The following is a 27,739-nucleotide window of genomic DNA, read 5'->3' as shown; positions in this document are numbered from 1 at the left end:
GGAGGCCAGAGTTAAATTTTGATCTTACTACGGCCAGCAGGACACACATGGGTGACACTACTGCTAATTCCGGCTTCCATCCAACGCAAAAAGTTCCCGACCAACAGACGGTCCAGCCTTCCAGTGTCCCTATCGTTGCTTTCTGTAAAGACACTATATGGTACCGTATAGTACGGTTCATACAAATTCACAGACTGCGGGTTAGGCTGTGCTGCGTGCTTACAGTTTCTCGGGCGCTGATGATCGCCCAGTTCAGCACCTCACAAACCAAACATCATCATCATCATCATCATCATCATCATCATCATCACTTACAGTTTCTGCTGGAAATGTACCGGAGGTAGAGCTGGTACGTTCCGCAATGTGTTTGTTGCGCTCCACATTTAATGCTTGCTTGGTCTCTACTTCCACCACCTCGTATTTGTCTGCCTCAGACGTCGTTTTGTGTCGTCCCTGAGCAAATTTTTGGAGCTGCATGCCCTCTTCATTCACTGCTGTTGAAACAACTGCAGGTGTTGCCAATGGTATTAACAGGCCAACAGATTCTTGATCGTGGTGATCTGATGTCACCTATAGATGATAAAGCTGCTTCCGAAATACACTACTGGCCATTAAAATTGCTACACCACGAAGATGACGTGCTACAGACGCGAAATTTAACCGACAGGAAGAAGATGCTGTGATATGTTAATGATTAGCTTTTCAGAGCATTCACACAAGGTTGGCGCCGGTGGCGACACCTACAACGTGCTGACATTGAGGAAAGTTTCCAACCGATTTCTCATACACAAACAGCAGTTGATCGGCGTTGCCTGGTGAAACGTTGTTGTGATGCCTCGTGTAACGAGGAGAAATGCGTACCATCACGTTTCTGACTTTGATAAAGGTCGGAGTGTAGCCTATGGCGATTGCGGTTTGTCGTACCGCGACATTGCAGCTCGCGTTGGTCGAGATCCAATGACTGTTAGCAGAATATGGAATCGGTGGGTTCAGGAGGGTAATACGGAACGCCGTGCTGGATCCCAACGGCCTCGTTTCACTAGCAGTCAAGATGACAGGCATCTTATCCGCATGGGTGTAACGGATCGTGCAGCTACGTCTCGATCCTTGCACCAACAGATTGGGACGTTTGCAAGACGACAACCAACTGCACGAACAGTTCGACGACTTTTGCAGCAGCATGGACTATCAGCTCGGAGACATGGCTGCGGTTACCCTTGACGCTGCATCACAGACAGAAGCGCCTACGATGGTGTACTCAACGACGAACCTGGGTGCACGTATGGCAAAACGTCATTTTTTCGAATGAATCCAGGTTCTGTTTACAGCATCATGATGTTCGCATCCGAGTTTGGCGACATCGAGGTGAACGCACATTGGAAGCGTGTATTCGTCATCGCCATACTGGCGTATCACCCGACGTGATGGTATGGGGTGCCATTGGTTACACGTCTCTGTCACCTCTTGAGTGACGGCAATACAGTGGACGTTACATTTAAGATGTGTTACGACCCGTGGCTCTACCCTTCATTCGATCCCTGCGAAACCCTACATTTCAGCAGGATAATGCACGATCGCATGTTGCAGGTCCTGTACGGACCTTTCTGGATACAGAAAATGTTCGACTGCTTCCCTGGCCAGCGCATTCTCCAGATCTCTCACCAATTGAAAACGTCTGGTCAATGGTGTCCGAGCAACTGGCTCGCCACAATACGCCAGTCACTACTCTCGATGAACTGTGGTATCGTGTTGAAGCTGCATGGACAGCTGTACCTGTACACGCTATCCAAGCTCTGTTTAACTCAATGCCCAGGCGCATCAAGGCCGTTATTACGGCCTGAGGTGGTTGTTCTGGGTACTGCTTTCTCAGGATCTATGCACCCAAATAGCGTGAAAATGTAATCACATGTCAGTTTGTAATCTCCCCGCAGAAAATAATGTTAAATATGAATGCAAATTGGAGCCAAATGTAAGCTCTCCGCAAATATTGATAAATGAAAATTGACCACGAACCCCACAATAATATTATTCAAATATTGAACCAAGAACGAAATGTAACCTCCTAACAGAAATAATCAAACCAGATAAGTTTTATAAGGACAGCAGCGCTGACCTTCGGCCCTGTGAAATAATTAAACCTGATAAATTTTATAAGGGCAGCAGCGCTGACCTTCGGCCCTGTATTCTGAATAACAAAAGCAAAATTCTTACCTCAATAAAAACTGCATCTATATCTGCTCTTATCTATCGACACAGCTGCGTGCAATGCTGGCCTATATATATTTTTTTTATTCTTGCAAGGAACGCATAGGAAAAATACTTTAAATTGAAATGAATGCTTTTTCTTCAAAAGAGTGGAAAAATTGTTTAAATTGAAATGATTACTTTTCTTTAAAAGAGTTACTTTATAAAAAAATTATTATTGGGGCATTTTTGAACAAATTAATTGCAATTAACATACATTACTAGATGTGCGCAATGCTGCGTCTTTACCTTCTACAATAATACATATAGTCCCGAATCGTGACCAGAGTCGCGAGAAGAGCACGCCGTCGACGCATGCCGACACCTGCTCAGTACAACCGTCCACTCGCTACTACTGTCGACTGACTACTACTACAGACAGAGTACAACTGCTCCTGCCGACTCGCTACATGGTACTCTCGTCTCGCGCGGTCAAGCGCAGACAAGCAACGATAAATAACTCTCTGGTCAGAGATTCTGTCGTGCCTCGCCATCGCTGGTAATGAATACATACGTCTTTCAAGTTCTAGTATAATATATTTGTCCAATGAATACCCGTTTATCATTTGCATTTCTTCTTGGTGTAGCAATTTTAATGGTCAGTAGTGTAGTTTTCTCACGCTGCATTCCGTGCGAAATGTAGCGTCGCGAGAACGAAAGCATCGTGGTCGTCTTCTCCGTACACAGTGCTAGCCACTGCGGATCTGCTATCCAACTAAACAAAGACAGCCCGCACACGTAGCGACTGAAAACTAACGCAGTGGGCAGGTGATCTATTTTGGTAGCTGGTTAGCAACTGGCTGGTAATGCAGTTCAGCACACGGGGCAACTCAGAAATGAGAAACTGCAGTTGCCGTGTACGAGCTTTCAGGAGAGATAGGTTCAAATGGTTCAAATGGCTCTGAGCACTATGGGACTTCACTTCTGAGGTCATCAGTCCCCTAGAACCTAGAACTACTTAAACCTAACTAAGGACATCACACACATCCATGCCCGAGGCAGGATTCGAACCTGCGACCGTAACGGTCGCGCGGCAGGAGAGATAATCTTGTTGTCGCAGCCGAGCATCTTTCGATTACACTCGGCATGTCGAGCACAGATTCAAGCCCAAATGAAGACGCGCTTCTCTATGTAATAAGTAAACAAAGACAATTCTGGATTCATCCTTACATCCAAAGAAATATAAACCGCAGGCCGTATGTAGCAGCCAAAAAGCTGTAACAGACGGATTCGGAATTCGTGGCTTTGTATAGAGCGACAGACATTTGGTGCAGTTGATTACTTCCGACATACGCACCGTGACCTTCATTTTTGAAAACCCAAATTTCTTGAGATTTATGCACACGGAAATGTGCTCACTGTGACTTGTGCTCGTTAAGACATTTGTATGTGAATATCATTGTAATAGGCTAGCGCATAAGTTCGTCGTGCTTTTGTTTTGCATGTTGGTATTCCGGCTGTTATGGGTTTATTTATCGAATTCCATTATTTTGTTCGTTGTTCATCGTTGCTGCTTGAGTTTACGTATTGTCATTACATCATTTGGAGATAGTGACTAGACATTTGTGGCCGAGTGGTTCTAGGCGCTTCAGTCCGGAACCGCGCTGCTGCTACGGTCGCATGTTCGAATCCTGCTTCGGGCATGGATGTGTGTGGCGTCCTTAGGCTAGTTAGCTTTAAGTAGTTCTAAGTCTAGGGGACTGATGACCTCAGATGTTAAGCCCCATAGTGCTTAGAGCCTTTTGAAATAGAGCTGCGAACGCTAGAAGCTGGAGTGCCAAGTGGTGAAAGGAACATTTCCGACATATTCTTCTGTCTGAGTTGAGTGGAGGGGTGACAGCAGCGGAAGCAGCCAGAAAAATTTGCGCCGTTGTGGGGATAATGTCTGTGTCTGTGTCACGTCTGCTGTGCAGCGAGCTACGTTAACTGTATTTTTCTTACTTGTCACTTCTTCGGAAGTTCACTGAGGCTTTTTGCGGATGATGCTGTGGTATATCGAGATGTTGTAACAATGGAAAATTGTACTGAAATGCAGGAGGATCTGCAGCAAATTGACGCATGGTGCAGGGAATGGCTATTGAATCTCAATGTAGACAAGTGTAATGTGCTGTGAATACATAGAAAGAAAGATCCCTTATCATTTAGCTACAATATAGCAGGTCAGCAACTGGAAGCAGTTAATTCCATAAATTATCTGGGAGTACGCATTAGGAGTGATTTAAAATGGAATAATCATATAAAGTTGATCGTCGGTAAAGCAGATGCCAGACATAGATTCATTGGAAGAATCCTAAGGAAATGCAATCCGAAAACAAAGGAAGTAGGTTACAAATGGCTCTGAGCACTATGGGACTTAACATCTGAGGTCATCAGTCCCCTAGAACTTAGAACTACTTAAACCTAACTAACTTAAGGACATCACACACATCCATGCCCGAGGCAGGATTCGAACTTGCGACCGTAGCGGTCGCGCGGTTCCAGACTGAAGCGCCTTTAACCGCGTGGCCACACTGGCCGGCAAGAAGTACGTTACAGTACGCTTGTTCGCCCACTGCTTGAATACTGCTCAGCAGTGTGGGATCCGTACCAGATAGGGTTGATAGAAGAGATAGAGAAGATCCAACGGAGAGCAGCGCGCTTCGTTACAGGATCATTTAGTAATCGCGAAAGCTTTACGGAGATGATAGATAAACTCCAGTGGAAGACTTTGCATGAGAGACGCTCAGTAGCTCGGTACGGGCTCTTTTGTGGAAGTTTCGAGAACATACCTTCACCGCGGAGTCAAGCAGTATATTGCTCCCTCCTACGTATATCTCGCGAAGAGACCATGAGGATAGAATTAGAGAGATTAGAGCCCACACAGAGGCATACCGACAATCCTTCTTTCCACGAACAGTACGAGACTGGAATAGAAGGGAGAAGCGATAGAGGTACTCAAGGTACTCGCCACACACCATCAGGTGGCTTGCGGAGTGTGGATGTAGATGTAGATTGGACAGAGGACGGCAAGACAATGGTTTTCTGTTTTTAAGGAGAATCATATTGACATTAGTGATTCTCCATGTTCACCAAAACCGTCGAGGTTTTATGGAGATCGTTTAAAAGCATTAATCCATAATGATCCACGTCAGTGTATTCGAGAACTAATAGGTGCAATGAAGAATTATCATTCCACTGTCGTGCGGCATTTTCATGCGATATGGAATGTTCAAAACATTGGTGTATGGGTACCGCGTGATCTAACCCAGAATCACAAAAATCAGCAGATGGGCCTATGTGCATCTGTGCTTGCTTGTCATCAATTGGCTCGTGAACAACATCGACCATTCATATTCTGTATCGTTACTGGTGACGAGAAATGGTGTCTTTATGCTAACATGAGGGAAAGGAACGAATTTTTGAGCCCAAGCAAAACAGCAACTCCCGGTGCAAATACCTGCACACATACAGAAAAGATTATGTTATGCATGCGGTGGAACAGCAACGGTATGATGTACTACTATTTGCTTGTAACCATCGCTGCTGACATTTATTGTCAACAACTGAGACATCTTGCAGACGCAGTTCCAGAACAACGACCAGGAAGACTGGGGCAAGTTATGCTACTCCTCAATGACACCCGCGCCCATTCTCCCAGACTGAAAATACACTGTACTGGATTCGGTCTCGGAAATCATTCCGTGCCCTCCTTGTTCACCTGATCTTGCTCCCTCAGATTTTCACCTTTTCCCCGCTCTATCGAACGGTCTTCAAGGATCTTACTTTCCTGATGAAAATGCACTCCGAGCTTGGCTTGACGAGTTCGTCTCCTCAAAACCAGTTGCGGAATCGAAAAGTTACTCAGCGTTGGCAAACTGTTGTAAATAGTGAAGGATAAAATATTATTCATGAGTAAATTCTCTGTCATTCGTGTTTATTAAACTTACGGAGAAACGCTGCGAACTTATGTACCAACCTAATATTTAAACGTATTGGAGAGTTATGGCTTTTCGCTGTTTGTTTTCACTTGATTATGTAATTTCACAGAACGACAAAGGCAGCTAGTCAACAGAAAAATACTGCTGATACGATTTACAATTGTTTTTGTACATTTGCTTCCACTGGCGTGCTGGCAATTTTACTTTAAAAAGTGGATGTACAGTACACTACACATGTCGAATGATAGTTTCTTCCCACTTCACACTCCGCTTTCTCTGTCCAGCCTCTCCCTCAGTAGCCTGTGAGCTTGTAGTTGTGTAAAACGTGATGTTTATGTTTCCTAACGGCTCGTTCATCTTCCAACTAAACCAATATAGAGCCGTGTTCGAAGACACGATGTAACTCAGATCGCTTGGCGATTTGGGAGCCGAGTTGCTGGCAACTGGTTGGCAACGCAATGTAAGCGATTTACTGATGAGTCACTCTGCAGTCGCGCCGTCTGCGGAGCCCTGTTTAACCACACAGGAGGTGATACGCTGCCGAATCGTTATCGACTCACGTCGGCAACGAGTTGCTTTTGAGTCGCTAAGTGTGCGGTGGTCCTAACATTCGTCAGCTCAGTCTTGCTTGTTACACAATAGTTCACTTCAAGGTTCGCACTCGACAGTTGCTTGAAGAGGACTATTTAAAATAACTCAAAGCTATAACTAAAATAACTCAAAACTATTCAAGGCGTTACCAAGACAACACGTGATATTAAAAGACTACCGTTGTTCCATTTCCTTTCAAATTAAATATAAAACTAGAATATAAAATGTAGTACTTGACGTATCAGTGTGTATCCTTCTCCAAACCTCGTCTTTCCTACGCAGCAAAAAGCCGTTAAGATGGCACACCATCAAGGATATCTATGGAATATACCTACAAGCACACGCAAACCTTTCGAAAAAAGTGTGTCAGAAAATTGAGTGAAAGCCATTATCGCCTAGAGCAGTAGCGCGACACCGTTGCGTTTCTATAGAAATGCAAACAAAATCATGTTACGCTAGTGGTCGTGACAACAGCCTGAAGAAATTGCTTCAAGTCCACTTTTGACTATGACGGGTCTTCTCTCGAAGAACAGACCACACTACTTTCAGCCCCTCTTATGGTGACCTAATCCCTCTGACGTTCCATTTCACTTTTGGCACCTGCCCTACCTATGTGGTGCAACCTTTTCTTTGAGGTGAAGAGCCTTATCTACCGATGGTCATCTTGAGTGGGTCGATGATTATCTCGGTCAGGTTCACAGTTGAGGATTTCCCCAAAAGTCATCAGAATCATATGAAAAAACCGGATTGATACGGCTGTAAGATTAAAGACTGCTTTTCTTGGATTGTTAGTATTTATTCCGTTGGAGAATACTCTTCTATGAACTTTTGAATGTTACCCACATTCAATATACCGACGACTGTGTTGGAGCGTCGACTTTCGTTTACAGATTTCGTGAGTATCAGGTAACGAATTAAGGTAATTGCAGTAATGCATTTCTACTGTTCATGATGTCCAGATATACACTGACAGGAAAATAATCACAACGCAACAAAGAGTTATGCGACATGAATGAAAGTTGGTAGGCGTGTTTCTACATCTGAAAGATAATGTTTATTAAAGTTTCGCACCAGTCGCATCATAGTGACGATGAAAATCAGGATTGCTTTAAATACACGCTTTAACAGTCGAGAGCGTTAGTTGCCTTTGAGATTGGACATGATGAGTTAATGTTAGTCAGTAACTTACAGGCTACAAATGACACCATTATCAACATCTCACTGAGTTTGAACGAGGTCGTATAATAGGGTTACAAGAAGCTAGATATTGCTTCTGCGATACTGCAAAACGACTTGGCACGAATGCATGCACTGTGCATGACTGCTGGCAGCGGTGGTCACGAGGATGTACGGCAGCAAGAAGACAAGGCTCCCGACGTCCATGATGCACTACCGTGAGGGAAGACCTTGTTCGATGTATGGCTCTGACACATCGTACTGCATCTGCAGCAACAGTTGTAACCACAGTGACACAACGAACAAATCGGTTACTTCAAGGAAAGCTCAGAGCCAGACGCTCTGTAGCGTGCATTCCACCGACCCCAGACCACCGTCATTTGCGATTTCCGCGATGTCAAACGAGAGCTTATTGGAGGGCAGGGTGGAGTTATATTGTGTTTTCTGATGACAGGTGGTTTTGCCTCGATGTCAAGGATGGCCGTGTTTTGGTTAGAAGGAGGCCACTTGAAGACCTGCAACCAACCTGTGTGTGTGCTAGATGCACTGGACCTTCTTCACCTTGTGTTATGGGCTGGGGTGCGATTTCGTTTCAGAGCACGAGCCCTCTCGTGGTTAACCCACGCACACTACTACAAATTAATAAGTCAGTCTGGTGATTCGACCTGTTGTGCTGCAATTCATGAACAGCTACCCAGGGGGTGTTTTCTAACAGGATAACGCTCGCTGACATACTGCTGTTGTAACCCATACTGTTCTACAGTGTGTCGATATGTTGCCTTGGCCTGCTCGATTATCAGTTCCGTCTCCAATCGAGCCCATACGGGACGCCATGGGACGACAAATCCTGCATCATCCACAACCAGCATTGACTGTCCCTGTGTCGACCGTCCAAGTGCAACGGCATGGAACTCTATCCCACAAACGGACATCCGGCAGCCGTTCAACAAAGTGCACGCACGTATGGTGGTTTCACCTGTTATTAATTTACCGGAATTTCACATTTGCTATATCATATCTCGCGCTTACGTTAATCTGTGATCTTGCATTTTAAATCACGTAAATATGTTACCTAGACAAGTGTATTCTAGAAATTTCATTACTTCAATTATTTTTTGATGTTGAGATTTTTTCCATCAGTCTATTAAGGTGCAACGAAGGGAGTGGAAAATAGCTCTATATGGGAAGCGCTACCATATTTGCCACAAGTTATAACTCCCTTTAACGCCATTGTAGCTTGGCCGTAGAGCACAGGATCTGGTTTCCACGAGTTGATCTTATAATCATGCTTTTATAATCATATTGGGTACTGTACTACCGAATATAAGAACAAATTCTGCTGTTTTATCTAATTCGTCAATTACCTTTCTCCTCATTTTGGACATAAGTTATCCCTTCATTTTTTCGTTGAAAGAAGCTACGGACAATTTCTTCGTGTAGGTAACGAACAAAAGAAAATGTAAGGAATGTCTTAACATACCGATTCGTGTGACAGTATTTTTATGGCAAACGTAGCTCAAAAACGTTTTAGCGAGTTTACTGTACGATTCCTCAGTTTTAAGTTTCGTGCATCTCTAACAGCCTTGAAGTTCCCATCTTGTTCTTTTTGTTTTTGTTTTTGTTGTCTGTGCATTAAATTAATTGCAGCTGTTATATTTTTGCCGTACAAAATTGAATGAGCTGTTTTCTGAAATATTGTTTATCATGTAGATAAGAACAAACCTGTCCTTTGCGACTGAAGATTTATGTTATTTTCAACGAAACATATTTCACCTATTCGTACTAGGCGTAATCTACGTAATATAAAGAAAATTATTTAACTGTAATTGTTTTGTTTGGCAGCAGATATAAATTATGTATGTGTTTTAAATGATGAGATTTCTATTTATCACGTACATCCATTTTTCTATTCTTTGCATGTTTCCATTGGCTCTTCTGTAGGCAATACAACACACAGTACAAATTTGTAATTGATAGTAATTCGCATGCAGTGCATGCAGTGTGCTCCCTGCCACCGTTGGATAAGCAGCTGCAGCAGCAAGTCGTATACTCCTAGCTTACTCATTTGTTACGTAGTTTAAGCCCGCATCTCGCGGTCGTGCGGTAGCGTTCTCGCTTCCCGCGCCCGGGTTCCCGGGTTCGATTCCCGGCGGGGTCAGGGATTTTCTCTGCCTCGTGATGGCTGAGTGTTGTGTGCTGTCCTTAGGTTAGTTAGGTTTAAGTAGTTCTAAGTTCTAGGGGACTGATGACCATAGATGTTAAGTCCCATAGTGCTCAGAGCCATTTGAGCCAACATAGTTTAATTCTTAATTTCTTTGCGTGTTTTTGGTACTTGCATTGTTTAATTCATAAATTTCGGGCGTATTATAGTATTTGAGAGTTGTAGCATCGCGTTTTAGTACCTGAATAGTGTAAAATCGCATAGTCTCCTTCCGCCGCCGAGCAGTGTCAGCAGTGCGCAAGTAGCAGCATTACTGCATTTACTAGGCAATCTTGTATTTTAATAACAGTTTAAATTTTGTCGAATTGTTTGCGCTCTCTGTAGATTAGTTCAGACGTTCTTTGCAAAACAGTTTTTAGCATGGATAGGGACTGCAACTGCTGTGTTCGGATGCAGGCTGAGTTGGCATCCCTTTGGTCCCAGCTTCAGGCAGTGTTGGCTTCGGTCACACAGCTTGAGGCTGTTGCCAATGGGCATCACTGTGGGGGTCCGGATGGGGGTTTTTCGGGGACGGCCAGCTCGTCCCACGCATCCCCCGATCGGACTACGACTGTGGTTGCCCGGGATACTGCCCGCATTGAGGCTGATCCCTCACCTGTGGTAGAGTGGGAGGTCGTCTCAAGGTGTGGCAGGGGGCGAAAGACATTCCGGAGGGCTGAACGGAAGGCCTCTCCAGTTTGTCTGACGAACCGGTTTCAGGCTCTGTCTCAGGCTGATACTGATCTTCGGCCTGACATGGCTGCTTGTCCTGTTCCAGAGGTTGCCCCTCAGTCTGCAAGATTGGGGGGGTCGCAGAGGGTGGGCTTACTGGTAGTTGAGAGCTCCAACGTCAGGCGTGTAATGGGGCCCCTTAGGGAAATGGCAGCAAGAGAGGGGAAGAAAACCAATGTGCACTCCGTGTGCATACCGGGGGGAGTCATTCCAGATGTGGAAAGGGTCCTTCCGGATGCCATGAAGGGTACAGGGTGCACCCATCTGCAGGTGGTCGCTCATGTCGGCACCAATGATGTGTGTCGCTATGGATCGGAGGAAATCCTCTCTGGCTTCCGGCGGCTATCTGATTTGGTGAAGACTGCCAGTCTCGCTAGCGGGATGAAAGCAGAGCTCACCATCTGCAGCATCGTCGACAGGACTGACTGCGGACCTTTGGTACAGAGCCGAGTGGAGGGCCTGAATCAGAGGCTGAGACGGTTCTGCGACTGTGTGGGCTGCAGATTCCTCGACTTGCGCCATAGGGTGCTGGGGTTTCGGTTTCCGCTGGATAGGTCAGGAGTCCACTACACGCAACAAGCGGCTACACGGGTAGCAGGGGTTGTGTGGCGTGGGCTGGGCGGTTTTTTAGGTTAGATGGCCTTGGGCAAGTACAGAAAGGGCAACAGCCTCAACGGGTGCGGGACAAAGTCAGGACATGCGGGGACCAAGCAGCAATCGGTATTGTAATTGTCAACTGTCGAAGCTGCGTTGGTAAAGTACCAGAACTTCAAGCGCTGATAGAAAGCACCGAAGCTGAAATCGTTATAGGTACAGAAAGCTGACTTAAGCCAGAGATAAATTCTGCCGAAATTTTTACAAAGGTACAGACGGTGTTTAGAAAGGATAGATTGCATGCAACCAGTGGTGGAGTGTTCGTCGCTGTTAGCAGTAGTTTATCCTGTAGTGAAGTAGAAGTGGATAGTTCCTGTGAATTATTATTGGTGGAGGTTACACTCAACAACCGAGCTAGGTTAATAATTGGCTCCTTTTACCGACCTCCCGACTCAGCAGCATTAGTGGCAGAACAACTGAGAGAAAATTTGGAATACATTTCACATAAATTTTCTCAGCATGTTGTAGTCTTAGGTGGAGATTTCAATTTACCAGATATAGACTGGGACACTCAGATGTTTAGGACGGGTGGTAGGGACAGAGCATCGAGTGACATTATACTGAGTGCACTATCCGAAAATTACCTCGAGCAATTAAACAGAGAACCGACTCGTGGAGATAACATCTTGGACCTACTGATAACAAACAGACCCGAACTTTTCGACTCTTTAAGTGCAGAACAGTGAATCAGTGATCATAAGGCCGTTGCAGCATCCCTGAATATGGAAGTTAATAGGAATATAAAAAAAGGGAGGAAGGTTTATCTGTTTAGAAAGAGTAATAGAAGGCAGATTTCAGACTACCTAGCAGATCAAAACGAAAATTTCTGTTCCGACACTGACAATGTTGAGTGTTTATGGAAAAAGTTCAAGGCAATCGTAAAATGCGTTTTAGACAGGTACGTGCCGAGTAAAACTGTGAGGGACGGGAAAAACCCACCGTGGTACAACAACAAAGTTAGGAAACTACTGCGAAAGCAAAGAGAGCTTCACTCCAAGTTTAAACGCAGCCAAAGCCTCTCAGACAAACAGAAGCTAAACGATGTCAAAGTTAGCGTAAGGAGGGCTATGCGTGAAGCGTTCAGTGAATTCGGAAGTAAAATTCTATGTACCGACTTGACAGAAAATCCTAGGAAGTTCTGGTCTTACGTTAAATCAGTAAGTGGCTCGAAACAGCATATCCAGACACTCCGGGATGATGATGGCATTGAAACAGAGGATGACACGCGTAAACCCTGAAATACTAAACACCCTTTTCCAAAGCTGTTTCACAGAGGAAGACCGCACTGCAGTTCCTTCTCTAAATCCTCGCACAAACGAAAAAATGGCTGACATCGAAGGAATAGAAAAGCAACTGGAATCACTCAATAGAGGAAAGTCCACTGGACCTGACGGGATACCAATTCGATTCTACACAGAGTACGCGAAAGAACTTGCCCCCCTTCTAACAGCCGTGTACCGCAAGTCTCTAGAGGAACGGAGGGTTCCAAATGATTGGGTCGTCGAGCAGATGCGCAAAACTATAGACCTATATCTCTGACGTCTATCTGTTGTAGAATTTTAGAACATGTTGTTTGCTCGACTATCATGTCGTTTTTGGAAACCCAGAATCTACTATGTAGGAATCAACATGGATTCCGGAAACAGCGATCGTGTGAGACCCAACTCGCTTTATTTGTTCATGAGACCCAGAAAATATTAGATACAGGCTCCCAGGTAGATGCTATTTTTCTTGACTTCCAGAAGGCGTTCGATACAGTTCCGCACTGTCGCCTGATAAACAAAGTAAGAGCCTACGGAATATCAGACCAGCTGTGTGGCTGGATTGAAGAGTTTTTAGCAAACAGAACACAGCATGTTGTTATCAATGGAAAGACGTCTACAGACGTTAAAGTAACCTCGAGCGTGCCACAGGGGAGTGTTATGGGACCATTGCTTTTCACAATATATATAAATGACCTAGTAGATAGTGTCGGAAGTTCCATGCGGCTTTTCGCGGATGATGCTGTAGTATACAGAGAAGTTGCAGCATTAGAAAATTGTAGTGAAATGCAGGAAGATCTGCAGCGGATAGGCACTTGATGCAGGGAGTGGCAACTGTCCCTTAACATAGACAAATGTAATGTATTGCGAATACATAGAAAGAAGGATCCTTTATTGTATGATTATATGATAGCGGAACAAACACTGGTAGCAGTTACTTCTGTAAAATATCTGGGAGTATGCGTGCGGAACGATTTGAAGTGGAATGATCATATAAAATTAATTGTTGGTAAGGCGGGTACCAGGTTGAGATTCATTGGGAGAGTGCTTAGAAAATGTAGTCCATCAACAAAGGAGGTGGCTTACAAAACACTTGAGTATTGCTCATCAGTGTGGGATCCGTACCAGATCGGTTTGACGGAGGAGATAGAGAAGATCCAAAGAAGAGCGGCGCGTTTCGTCACTGGGTTATTTGGTAACCGTGACAGCGTTACGGAGATGTTTAATAAACTCAAGTGGCAGACTCTGCAAGAGAGGCGCTCTGCATCGCGGTGTAGCTTGCTCGCCAGGTTTCGAGAGGGTGCGTGTCTGGATGAGGTATCGAATATATTGCTTCCCCCTACTTATACCTCCCGAGGAGATCACGAATGTAAAATTAGACAGATTAGAGCGCGCACGGAGGCTTTCAGACAGTCGTTCTTCCCGCGAACCATACGCGACTGGAACAGGAAAGGGAGGTAATGACAGTGGCACGTAAAGTGCCCTCCGCCACACACCGTTGGGTGGCTTGCGGAGTATAAATGTAGATGTAGATGTAGATTTCACTACACATAACCGTTCTTGCTGGGCGGAGTACAGGGCGTTTCTCACTCACGCTGTGCCTGACTGAGGGATAATGTAAGTTGTAGAAGGTGAGAGTGGAGATGGTCCTTAGGATGAGGATGGCAAAAGGATGGACGATGGAAGCACTTTTTGTGTGCATTTAACCTTCTCTTTATTACTTTTTAATAATTTCTTGTAACTTTTATTAGTATTTTTTATTTTTGGTTAACTGTCAGTTAATGAGAATATTGTCTTGTTATTGCTTTTTTGTCACTGAGCCATTTTTAGTTTTATTTATGACCATCTGTTCGAAACTCTTACTGGACGGAGTGGACACCCTTTCTTTTTTTGTTACAGGATTTCTGTTTTTATCCCATTGTGAAGGTGACTTCCTCTCATTGGATGTTCCGCATGTCTGCAGTGGGTATCCCCCTTTTTGCAGAGGCAAGCCAATGGAACTTCTATTTTAATTTCAAATATAGCATTTACTACTTACTTATGCAGCTTATCTATCAGGAACTATACGTTCGCATATTTCTGATTTATTAAGGAATTTAGTTTCCCATTTGGGACTTCGACAGCATTCGTGGCCCTGTGCAGCTGATTAAAAAATTTCACATTTCAGCTCATATACTAGGATTTTCCATCCATTGATTCATGATGCAGTCTGCCTCCCATTACTACCATCCACACTTCATCAACACTTTTTACGGGAGATGTGCCACTGTATCACACATGCTGCTAGACAATCGGGCTTCCTCTCTATCATTGTGCTCCTCCGTTAATGTCATTTCTTTTGTTTTCTCTCACAGACAATGGTTGAAGTAAAGACTGCAACCAGAAAGGGATATTTCGGGCAACGGAAGTATAGCAGCCATATCAAAGTCTAGCGCTGGTATTTTCGGTGACGAGGCATCTTATTTTTCATTCCAGAAAATAATATTTCATATGTATTTTGACTTTCCGCTGACAGCAAAGCAACTAAAAGAAAAAAATGTCTTCGTCTCTTTTTATGTGGTTCTGATGTCACCGTGTATAACTGTCAAATGTCTCGTCCATACGAATGGTTCCATTTTCACCCATGATTTTCTCCGCGTCTTCGCAACCGAACACCAATAATCTTCGTCAGGAAAAGACCTATCGTCAATTTTCAAAAAAACTATTAACTTCAGTTAATTGCAAAATGTATTCGCCCTACTGAGTCACCGAACAAGTGCCAGATTTCTTGGTCATCCAAACAGGTTTTCTTCTTCGTTTAGACAATGTAGGGGTGGTGTTCTCGTAATTTGGTGTACTTGCAACGAAATCTAAATCTCTGTCTTTCAAATTTTGAAATTCCGCTTTAAAGATTTGGATCACAGACACTGTGTTTTCTTCGTGGAGTCTTTTGCTGTAGTTCAACATTCGTTTCTTACTTTGCACGTCTGCTTCTTCAAGTGGGTAACAACGTTGCTGCTGAGCCACGATTCTGCCATTTGCAGTTTTGAAGGGGCCTCGACTCTTGTCCCGTCCGGTGTTCTCGCACAACCTGTTCGTATACTCGTAACATTTTACGTGCACCCAGTAGCGATGACCATCCTTGAGAAGAGACAGCACCCCTTTCTTTGTTGTGAATATTTCCATTACTCACAGTGCGTGGTACTCAAGTTGCTTAGGCCTACGAAACTATACCGAAAGGAAGGCTGTCATCGAGTGCACGCCTGATTGATCGTGATTACACGTCCGCTGCTGGTGGAGGACTGGCGTTAATCAAGATTGCGTGAGGTTCTGTTCGGAATACCCACGGTACAAAACCGCTTGGCCAAAAAGTCCACCTGCAAAAGGGTAGGAAACATCACACGTAGACGACCAGGAATTGGTATGCTGTAGCAAAAAAAGTGGTTCAAATGGTTCTGAGCACTATGGGACTTAACATCTGTGGTCATCAGTCCCCTAGAACTTAGAACTACTTAAACCTAACTAACCTAAGGACATCACACACATCCATGCCCGAGGCAGGATTCGAACCTGCGACCGTAGCAGTCGCGCGGTTCCGGACTGCGCCCCTAGAACCGCTAGACCACCGCGGCCGGCTATCCTGTAGCATGCTGTACCCATTCTAGGTACTCATTCACGTAATTGCACTGAATAGAATGTCGTGCAACAAAACAGGTTCTCTTCATTAGATTTAAATCCGTCACTTTTCTGCTCATGTTTTCTTTGTGTTTCGCGGAATGGCGCATGATACAGGAAAGGTGACCTTCACCAGACCCCATCCGACCTACTAGTTGACACAGTAGCTCACAAGGTTAAAAATTTACTTTGAAACAGTTATTTCGGAACTGCCTTAACAACGCATATAAACCAGAGATCTTGTGCAGACAAGCCAATGAATGTTCACAAGTTCCGGACATCCTTCCTTGAAAATCGCTTCTCTCGAACGGAGAAAAAATCGCGTTCGCAAAGCTGACGCTCTTCCGGTAATGGCGCCTGGAAAATTTTCGTCCGTGGTGGAGACGAGCGAGCGGACGAGGCAGTCAAACTTTACGCGCGCCCCCGGCTATTGCCGGCATGCAAACGACGGACGCGTTTCTCGATGGAGGGAGGGCGGAATGGTCGCTCCGTCCAGCTGTAAACAAAGGCGGCCTCCGCGCCGTAGGCAGTAGGCTGCGATCCGCCTCCCACCATCTCTTCTGCCAGGGCTTGCTCATCTTGCCTCTCCGTTTCATTATTCACAACTTACATCTCTTCTTTCCTTCCCATCATCACCATAAGCAACAGCAACAACAAAAACAACATAGTTGATTATTTCTGTTCGCCTGTTCCGACTAATGGTTGTTCGCATCATCCTTTAAAAGAGTGACCAATATTTCGTTTCCTTCTGGGAGTATACTGCAAAGCAATTTTGATGATTATATTGTTTCCTATGCCCTGAATATGTTCCCTACATTTTATCCTGAATTCCTTTAAAACACTTGTAGATTTGTTCACATTTAATTACTGTCTAACGTCAAGATTCTCCTCATGATATGGGAAAAGAATATCCCCCTACATTCCATTTATTAAATTCTTCGCTATAATCCTTAAAATGTCATAACTTTAGTTTTGGTATGGAAATTTTAATTCCGTATGTAGAAGCAACTGCGTTTAGGTTACGTAGTGTAGATTCATCTTCCTCTTGAACATAATGGCTTTACTATGCAAATTGGAGGTGAGTGTCTGACCTCAGGATGAAGAGGAAAGGTTCATGCCAAGGTGAAGAGGAAAGGTTCAAGCACGTGGCCTTCCTACCGTTCTTAGAAAACCTTCCTTGTAAAATAGGACAAGATCCAACCATTTATGCTGGCCAGGAGGTCTGCTTCCACATGGATACTGAGGCAGAGGATGCAGTCACCCAGCTTCCCCTGGATGTGGACTTCATCTGGCATCACACATCGAGTAACACCATCCTCTGTGACATTGTACAATACATCCACTGGGGTTGGCCATCCAACCACAAAACATTGCCACTTCCCGACCTACAGGCGTTTTGAGTGTGTCGACAGGAACTTTAAACAATGCATGACGTCATCATCCAGGGTGGCAGTTGCCAGACAAGGGTGGTCATCCCAAGTGCCCTCCACAGCCGGATCCTAGAGCGTCTCTAAGAGATTCACTGGACTGTAGTCCTGGCAAAGCAGCTGGTACAGCAACACATCGATTGGAGGGACGTGACGCCACAATAGCCGACATGATCACTGCCTGCTCCATGTGCCCTATCAATCAAGCTGCCCTGGCCTGAAGATATTTTCCACGGCCCACTACATCTACTTCTTGATGTTGCATTTATCTGGATTTTGCACAGTCCCTTCCTTGGTGCCTCCTGGCTATATACAAATGATACCAATACATTTGTGACCTGAATGCCATCCACTCCTCAGTCCAGACCATCGAACTGGTTGTTCATATTTATGCAATGGAAGGCCTCGCTGAAACCATTGTCACCAGCAATGGGCCCCAGCTTGCCTCCGCATATTTTTTTTTTCTTTTACGCTATCAATGGCATCTCTCTTATTCATGCAGTACCATTCCATCCAGTGTCCTGCAGCAATGTGAAGCGGTTCATCCACACTTACAAGCCCAAAATGATAAAACTGTGTCGCCGCCATCCTCTGGATAACGCAGTCACATTCTTTCTTGGCTCCTATTGTGCCACTGCACAGGATATGTTCTCCCCAGAGGAGCGGTTGGACATTCAACCACACGGATTCTCCCTGTCTGCCCTCTATCTACAGGAAAAGCACGACTGCCCTCTGCAATCCTGCCAGCACTGTTTCTTCTTGCAGGATCACGAGTGGGCAATGAATTTTGCCCATGGTCGACCCAAATGGCTCCCTGCCATGATATCAAGCCTCCTCAGCTATGCCATGCTGGAGGTCACCCTACAGAACTACATGTGTCGCAAACTCATTAATCAGATTCGACCGCGATGAGGCTCATTTCACCCACATGAAAATCTCACTCAATTGTCTGTTCCAGACGCCCAGGCTGGGAAGGAAATCGTTAGGGACACCGATCTGGCTGCTCCTCCACAGGACGACATGGGACGACTGGGGTCATAGCGCTACACCCGAATGGACGTCGATCTTACTCCGCCTCCTCCTTCCCCACCAAGGCGGAAATCAAGAAACCTGTCTCCACCACTCCTCCATCACATCATGACGGGCTGAGTGGAGAGGGGAATGACGTGAAGCAGAAGCCATCAGGCACCGACGCCAACCGGCAATCCAACAAGACAAGGAACTTGCAGCTCGACCTTCAGACGGGCTTTGCATACACTAGACAGGAAAACAGTGCACCTGCGACAGGGCTCGCTCCTGCTACACACCATTTGGCCGCATATATCGTGTCACGTGCAGCGAATCTAGTGCAAGAATAACCCTGGCATGCGAATATTTAGGACCACACCAGCCCAGATCCAGGCAGTTCCGTGGCAGCCAGTGGATGCCTTCTGCTATGGACTCAGCATTGCTTCCCACTGCATGCTGCCTTCATATCCAGTGGACTGCACTAAGTTCACTGACATGCTCGCGAGAATAGTTAGTAAACTGGTATCATTTATTACTGTCAGACACTTCTGGCGAGATTGGCGGGACTTTATAATTATTTCGATCTTGTGGGGACTTTAAGTTTCATTCTGTTCAGACTGATGCCTCCCAGTGGGAGTGTGGACTTCGAGATTTCCGAGTGTTCAATGTAATAGGAGAACTGTATCATGTAATGAAAAACATTTTGGGTGTCCCAGTAATAGAAGTATTGTGTTATCAACCATTCAAATAACTTTCCGCTTAGTAGATGATTTAGTCAGAACTTCATTCTTATGTTTTCTTGGGGGAATGTTCCGAGTCTGGAATCCTTCGCAATGGACGACACAGAACGCATATTTGTGTCGTATGTCCAGTAGTCACTCATGTGTAGCCCCTACCATTTGGCATATTGTGAAGGAAATCAGGAATCACCCTCATTATCTGTATCCAGAGAATGCATATTGTAAAACAGCTTTGCTCGTTTGTTGGCGAAAGCTCAGTTCATCAGTTTGTTTTGTAAGTAGTGAGCGCAGCCGAGAAGAGTTTCTCTGTTAAAAATTAATTCCCAGTTGCCATAACAAATGGTGAAATACTCACAGACGCACTAAAAGGACGACAAACACAACCTTAAGCAATGTAGCGTACAATGAGACACAAGAGAGCAGAAACAAAAGCATCATATATGAATAAACCATTGCCTTCGACGTGGCGAGAACCGCTGCTAGAGGGTCTGAAAACGGTGGCTTACTGATTAATCAAAAACATCCTTTCGTTGGAATCCCATAACCTATCAGACCCTGCCCGCCTAAAACAGTCTCTAGGATATGGATGTTCAGGATCTAAATGTCCCAGCACAGTCAACATTCCTCGTCACTTTCCCACAGCACAGGGGTCGTCTCCTGCTCTTTTGTCAATGCTCATCGTGAGAACCTACTATATAAGCCAGCCCATAGACTCAAAGCAGGCCATCGTGTCGCAGTTTTGTCTGCCTCTAGGACCGGAAAGAATGAAGACTTCTTGGTGATGGATATTGGCAGCCAACTAGCCAGCTGGCCCGCTGAAGCTACCTCAAACCTCCACTGCACGGACACGTCGTCGCTGTGGCAGGGCGAATCTCACGTTGGAGCTGCACCGGTGGAAGTGGTGAGAGAGCTGCTAGCCTCTGTTCTCGGGGTGACATCGTTCGGTGACGGGAAGCTGCTGTCCGCAGGTTCGAGGCCAGGGGGCGAACTCGCGGCCTCCGTAGCAGAACTTCTGTGGGCACTCAATAAGCTGCCCTGGGCGGACGGCCAGAGCTGCTAAGGCACACTACAACGACGGTCGTTGGCTGCTTGCCTTCGGCAGTCAGCCATTTACTGGGCCTTGGACACAGTTAACTCAGGCGGCACCCACTTACCCCTGGTGCGAGTAGCATCGCTACGCCCGTATCGCTGCAGATTCCAGCATTCGCATTGGTCTGCTGACCCACGAGCGCTGCTCGGCGCTATGCCGAGTTTGTGCAGGGCCGGCTGTATACCTTTGATGTGATAAAGTCAATGACACACCTGTCAGTGTTTCTCTGCACGCTTCGGAGTGACTCATGCCTCTCTCCCATACCACACCTCCCCGTCATTGTGATGTATTACAACTCCTGAGCTGGAGGGGTTGTAACAATCTGGTATCAGGAGGTGGTCATTTCGCTTTCCAGCGCAATACGTTGCGTCGGAAAGTGTCCATCCACGTCTGGTGAGTGGTGAGTGAGGCGGTGGCACTTGACGTAGGTGCCAGCTCAGCACAATGTTTTATTTGTACACTACTGGCCATTAAAATTGCTACACCACGAAGATGACGTGCTACAGACGCGAAATTTAACCGACAGGAAGAAGATGCTGTGATATGCTAATGATTAGCTTTTCAGAGCATTCACACAACGTTGGCGCCGGTGGCGACACCTACAACGTCCTGACATTGAGGAAAGTTTCCAACCGATTTCTCATACACAAACAGCAGTTGATCGGTGTTGCCTGGTGAAACGTTGTTGTGATGCCTCGTGTAACGAGGAGAAATGCGTACCATCACGTTTCCGACTTTGATAAAGGTCGGAGTGTAGCCTATCGCGATTGCGGTTTATCGTACCGCGACATTGCAGCTCGCGTTCGTCGAGATCCAATGACTGTTAGCAGAATATGGAATCGGTGGGTTCAGGAGGGTAATACGGAACGCCGTGCCGGATCCCAACGGCCTCGTATCACAAGCAGTCGAGATGATAGGCATCTTATCCGCATGGGTGTAACGGATCGTGCAGCTACGTCTCGATCCTTGCGGCAACAGATGGGTACGTTTGCAAGACAACAACCAATTGCACGAACAGTTCGACGACTTTTGCAGCAGCATGGACTATCAGCTCGGAGACATGGCTGCGGTTACCCTTGACGCTGCATCACAGACAGAAGCGCCTACGATGGTGTACTCAACGACGAACCTGGGTGCACGCATGGCAAAACGTCATTTTTTCGGATGAATCCAGGTTCTGTTTACAGCATCATGATGGTCGCATCCGAGTTTGGCGACATCGAGGTGAACGCACATTGGAAGCGAGTATTCGTCATCGCCATAGTGGCGTATCACCCGACGTGGTGGTACGGGGTGCCATTGGTTACACGTCTCTGTCACCTCTTGTTCGCATTGACGGCACTACAGTGGACGTTACATTTAAGATGTGTTACGACCCGTGGCTCTACCCTTCATTCGATCTCAGTGAAACCCTACATTTCAGCAGGATAATACACGACCGCATGTTGCAGTTCTTGCACGGGTCTTTCTGTACACAGAAAATGTTCGACTGCTGCCCTGGCCAGCACATTCTCCAGATCTCTCACCAATTAAAAACGTCTGGTCAATGGTCGCCGAGCAACTGGCTCGTCACAGTACGCCAGTCACTACTCTTGCTGAACTGTGGTATCGTGTTGAAGCTGCATGGGCAGCCATCCAAGTTCTGTTTGACTCAATGCTCAGGCGTATCAAGGCCATTATTACGTCCAGAGGTGGTTGTTCTGGGTATTGATTTCTCAGGATCTATGCACCCAAATTGCGTGAAAATGCAATCACATGTCAGTTGTAGTATAATATATTTGTCCAATACCATTTATCATCTGCATTTATTCTTGGTGTAGCAATGTTAATGGCCAGTAGTGTATTATTTTTAATGTTTGAGCTCGTTGTCAGACTTAGTTGCGTCGTGTACAAGATGTTTAGAGTTATTTTTGTGAATCCATAGGAACCAGTGGACTTGTCTTTGTTTAGAAGTAATGGTGGATATGATAATTTCGTGCGACTGAAGTCTCCATTTTGCAATTTCTCTGGGCAATAGCTTCCGTGCACCAGAGCTGTCGCAGCTCTTTGTTCCGTATTTAGGCGTACTGGTCATGGGTATAGTAGTTGTACTGAGTGTAGACGGGTGATGATTCGCCAGAGGAATTGATTTGTGTTTAAATTTTATTGTGTAAAGTTGAATGGGCGTTTTGTCGTGTTTTCAAAAAATCTATTGCTTAAGGTGGAAACAGAGAACGGAAAATGATGGGAACAGGTGCTACTTAAGCAGATTCAGTTGCTGCTCTAACACAGCAAATGCAAGTGTTAACACAGCAGTTTCAGAGCATGAAGGAGAGAAATTTCGAACTTAATCGTGAGTTAGAGGCTCGTAAGGAGAGTGATGGTCAGTCGCAATCAGAGTCTCTGGAAATTAACTCTGGGTTGAGAGTGCCTTCTGTTTTGTACGTCCCGGCAAGGCAACGGAGGACGCGACAGTTTTCGTTTAGGATCTTAAGGGACGCTGCGGAAGCACATGAATGATCGGATCAAGTAACCCTGTATGTTGCTAATACGCGTTTGGCAGGGAACGCCAAAGAATTTTTTGTTTATATTTACGTGTCTAGTTCCGTAGGACCAAATCTTGGAGCAAATCTCCAAGGTCATTGAACGTGTCGGTACATAGAATTACAACATAAATGTAATAACAGATAAAAATAAAATTTTTATCAACCCCAAAATAATCAGTCTATAAGATAAAGTAAACGCAATCAACAATTCAACAAGAATCAGCTTAATTTTTCAAGGAACTCCTCAATAGAAAAGTGACCCATGGGGAAACTCTTCAGTTTCGATTTGAAAGCGCATGGGTTACGGCTAAGATTTTTGAATTGTTGTAGTAGCTTATTGAAAACAGATGCAGCAATGTACTGCACATCTTTCTGCAAGAGAGTTAAGGAAGTGCGATCCAAATGCAGATTGAATTTCTGCCAAGTATTAACCCAGTGAAAGCTGCTAATCCTAGGAAATAAATTGATATTGACAACAGGAAACGACAGTAACGAATATACATATTGAGAGGCCAATTTCAGAATACCCAGACTAGGAGTCGACAGAGGTTCGCGAACTTACACCACTTATTGCCCAAACTGCCCGTTTCTGAGCCAAAAATATCCTTTTATAATGGGAAGAGTTACCCCAAAATATAATACCAAACTACAAAAGTGAATGAAAATAAACAAAGTCGACTAATTTTCGTGACGAACGATCACTTACTTGAGACACCGTTCGAATAGTAAAAATGGCAGCATTAAGTCTTTGAACAAGATCCTGAATGTGGGCTTTCCACGACAGTTTTCTATCTATCTGAACACCGAGAAATTTGAACTGTTCAGTTTCACTAACCATACGCCCATTCTGTGAAATTAAAACGTCGGGTTTTATTGAATTGTATGTTAGAAACTGTAAAAACTGAGTCTTACTGTGATTAAGCGTTAGTTTATTTTCAACAAGCCATGTATTTATGTCATGAACTAGACTATTTGAAACAGGCCCAATGTGGCACGCAACATCCTTTACTACCAAGTAGTGTCATCAGCAAACAGAAATATTTTAGAATTACCTGTAATACTAGAGGACATATCATTTACATAAATAAGGAACAGGATTGGCCCCAACACTGATCCCTGGGGCACACCCCCCACCCCCCACCCCCCCTCCCTATCCCCATTTGAACGTACTCCACTCAGACCCTAAATCACAGACATTTTCAACACTGTGAATAATGACATCTTGCTATCTGTTGTTAGAGTAAGAGGTGAACCAGTTGTGAGCTACTCACCATATTCCGCAATAGTCCAGCTTCTGCAACAATATTTTGTGATCAGCACAATCAAACGCCTTAGTTAAATCGAAAAAGATGCCTTTTGTTTAATCCATCCAGTATCTCACAGAGAACAGATAATATAGCATTTTCAGTTGTTAAACGACTTTTAAAGTTGAACTGTACATCTGATAGCAAATTATGTGATATAAAATGTTCACTTATTCTTGCATACAAAGCCTTTTCAACAACTTAAGCAAACACTGATGGCATAGAAATAGGTCTCAAATTGTCTACATTACCCCTTTCTCTCTTTTTATAGAGCGGATTTACTACTGAGTGCTTTAATCGTTCAGGAAACTGACCGTTCTTAAAGGAAAAGTTGCAAATATGGCTAAGTACAGAACTAATATGTTCAGCACAGTACTTTAATATTCTGCTAGGCACTCCATCATATCCACGAGAGTCCTTAGTCTTCAGTGATCTCCCCCTTGTCGGTATCACAGAGGAGTATTTCAGACGTCAGTCTCAAAAAGGCATTTTCCAAGAGTGATATATGGTACCATGTAGAAACTAAGTTTTTATTTAATTCACCAGCAAAGCTCAGAAAATGATTGTTAAATACTGCACATATTGGAAGTTTGCCGATGATATTGTAATCCTGTCAGAGAAAGCACAGGACCCAGAAGAGCAGCCGAACGGAATGAACAGTGTCTTGAAAGGAAGATATAAGATGAACATCAACAAAAACAAAACGAGGATAATGGAAAGTAGTCGAATTAAATCAGGTGATGCTGAGGGAATCACATTAGTAAGTGAGACACTTAAAGTAGTAGATGACTTTTGCTATTTTGGGAGCACCATAACTGATGATGGTCGAAGTAGAGAGGATTTAAAGTGTGGACTGGCAATGGCAAGGAATGCGTTTTTGAAGAAGAGAAATTTGTTAACATTGAGTATAGATGTGACAGGAAGTCTTTTCTGAAAGTATCTGTATGGACCCTAGTCATGGACGTGAAGTGAAACATGGACGATAAATAGTTTAGACAAGAAGAGAAATGGTTCAAATGGCTCTGAGCACTATGGGACTTAACATCTGAGGTCATCAGTCCCCTAGAACATAGAACTACTTAACCCTAACTAACCTAAGGACGTCACACACATCCATGCCCAAGGCAGGATTCGAACCTGCGACCGTAGCGGTCGCGCGGTTCCAGACTGAAGTGCCTAGAACCGCTCGGCCACACTGGCCGGCCAGACAAGTAGAGAATAGAAGCTTTTGAAATGTGGTGCTACAGAAGAATGCTGAAGATTAGATGGGTAGATCACGTAACTAAGGAGGAGGCACTGAATTGATCCGGGGAGAAGAGGAATTTCTGGCACAATTTGACTAGAAGAATGGTTCGGTTGGTAGGACACGTTGTGAGGCATCAAGGGATCACGAATTTATTATTGTAGGAAAGCGTGGAGGGTAAAAATCGTAGAGGGAGACCAGCGGATGAATACACTAAGCAGATTCAGAAGGATGTTGGTTGCAGTAGTTACTCAGAGATGAAGAAGCTTGCACAGGATATAGTAGCACAGAGAACTGCACCAAACCATACTGTGGACTGAAGACCACACAAACAACAACAGCAGCAACAATAAAAGAAATATTTTGCTAAGAATTGACTTTATATCGTCGACCTTGTGCTGCTGAGCACAAGCTGCTTCACAGCTGACCATATGGTTTTAATTTTATCCTGTGGTTTAGTTATTCTATTTGCGTACCACATGCTCTTTGCCTTCCTAATAACATTTTAAGCACCTTACAATACTGTGTGTAATGGTCTACTGTAGCTTGATTGTAACTTCTTCTAACATTCTGATATAATTCCCACTTTGTGCCATGCGATATCCTTATCCCCCTAGTCAGCTACCTAAGCTGCCTTTTACTGCTAGTACCCTATTCAGAACGTTTTAATGGATAGCAACTCTCGAAGAGCATCAGAAATGTGTTAAGGAAAGCATTATATTTGCCATATATGTTATTGACACTATAAACATTCTGCCACTCTTGGTCCTTAAAGAGATTTAAAAAACTCTTTTACCTTTGGATTAGCTTTCCAACATAATTTTTAATTATACGTGACACTTGTTTGCATACAGAAGCCTTTTAGTGCTGAAAAAGAAAAAAACACAGTCTGCATCAAATCATATGAGTTTAGGAGATCTATCAACATCCTTTTTCTTTCACGATCATATACAAAATTAATATTGAAGTCATCGCATATAACTAATTTTTATCACGTCCTATAAAGTGAACCAAGGACATTCTCTAGCTTGAGCAGAAATGCTCTTAAGTCAGAGTTAGGGGACCTATAGTCAATAACAATTAGAAGTTTAGTTTCACTAGATTCAACTGCCCCTGCACAACACTCAAATATCTGTTTAGTGCAGTGCCGTGGTACGTCTAAGGACTCAAGCGGAATACTGTTTTTTACGCACATGGTCACTCCCTCACTCCGCAAGTAACTCCTTAAGAAACAGCCAGCTAATCTGTTTCCTGGCAAAGAAAAGCTCTGAACTGTCAAATTATTTAAATGGTGCAATAATGTTAAAATCAACACCTATAAGCAGCTCACTAACTTTATATCGAATACCTCTTATATCTTGAAGAAATATGCTAATTCCGTTTCTACTTGGATACCTGACCTCCTCTCAACGTGATTCCTTTGTTAGAGAGACTTCCTTTAAGCAGATATACCTATCAGCTGACTTCAGTCTAAAAACAGTGCAGCTCTAACACCCACTACTACAGGAATTTTTCCATGAGTGATCCCACCACCATCCACTACATTGTCGCTTATAAGCTTTGCCAGCCTCTCCTTGCCATTGAGGTGCAGGCCATACCTAGTGAAACCCAATCTATTGTTGGACTCAGCTGGCACCAATGCAATGTGACCCATGCCCTCTGCTATCAGTGCCTTATCCAGCCCCAGTTAAAACGCCTGAGAGCAGCATTAAGATGACGCCGATCGTGACCCTGAAAGAACTGTACGAAAAGCACATTAGTGTACCAGTTTTAGTAGCTATCTTTACCAGGCTACCACCTACATCACATTCCCCGTCCCTTTCAAGACTATTTCCTGCTCACCCACGATCACTCCCTGATCCTCTTTCGTAAAATTCCTACATAACACCCCTACACTGCCAGTCACCGGAGCCAACGCTGCAGTACGCTTCACAATGATGGTGACCTGGTACTCACTCCCCAACACTTTCTG

At 44.6% G+C, this 27,739-nt stretch overlaps 1 protein-coding gene across 1 annotated transcript in view; it reads right to left on the bottom strand.

The window, feature by feature from the left end:
* LOC126474403 (large proline-rich protein BAG6-like) overlaps positions 1-27,739 on the bottom strand; it is a 173,924-nt gene that overhangs the window by 10,540 nt on the left and 135,645 nt on the right. Inside the window, exon 2 of the mRNA XM_050101871.1 lies at positions 316-570. Coding sequence (XP_049957828.1) covers positions 316-570 — 255 coding nt within the window. The remainder of the gene's footprint in view (positions 1-315; positions 571-27,739) is intronic.

This window comes from Schistocerca serialis, chromosome 4, assembly GCF_023864345.2.
Source record: "Schistocerca serialis cubense isolate TAMUIC-IGC-003099 chromosome 4, iqSchSeri2.2, whole genome shotgun sequence".
Classification (NCBI taxonomy): domain Eukaryota; kingdom Metazoa; phylum Arthropoda; class Insecta; order Orthoptera; family Acrididae; genus Schistocerca; species Schistocerca serialis.
This window is presented reverse-complemented; position numbering and strand designations above follow the sequence as displayed.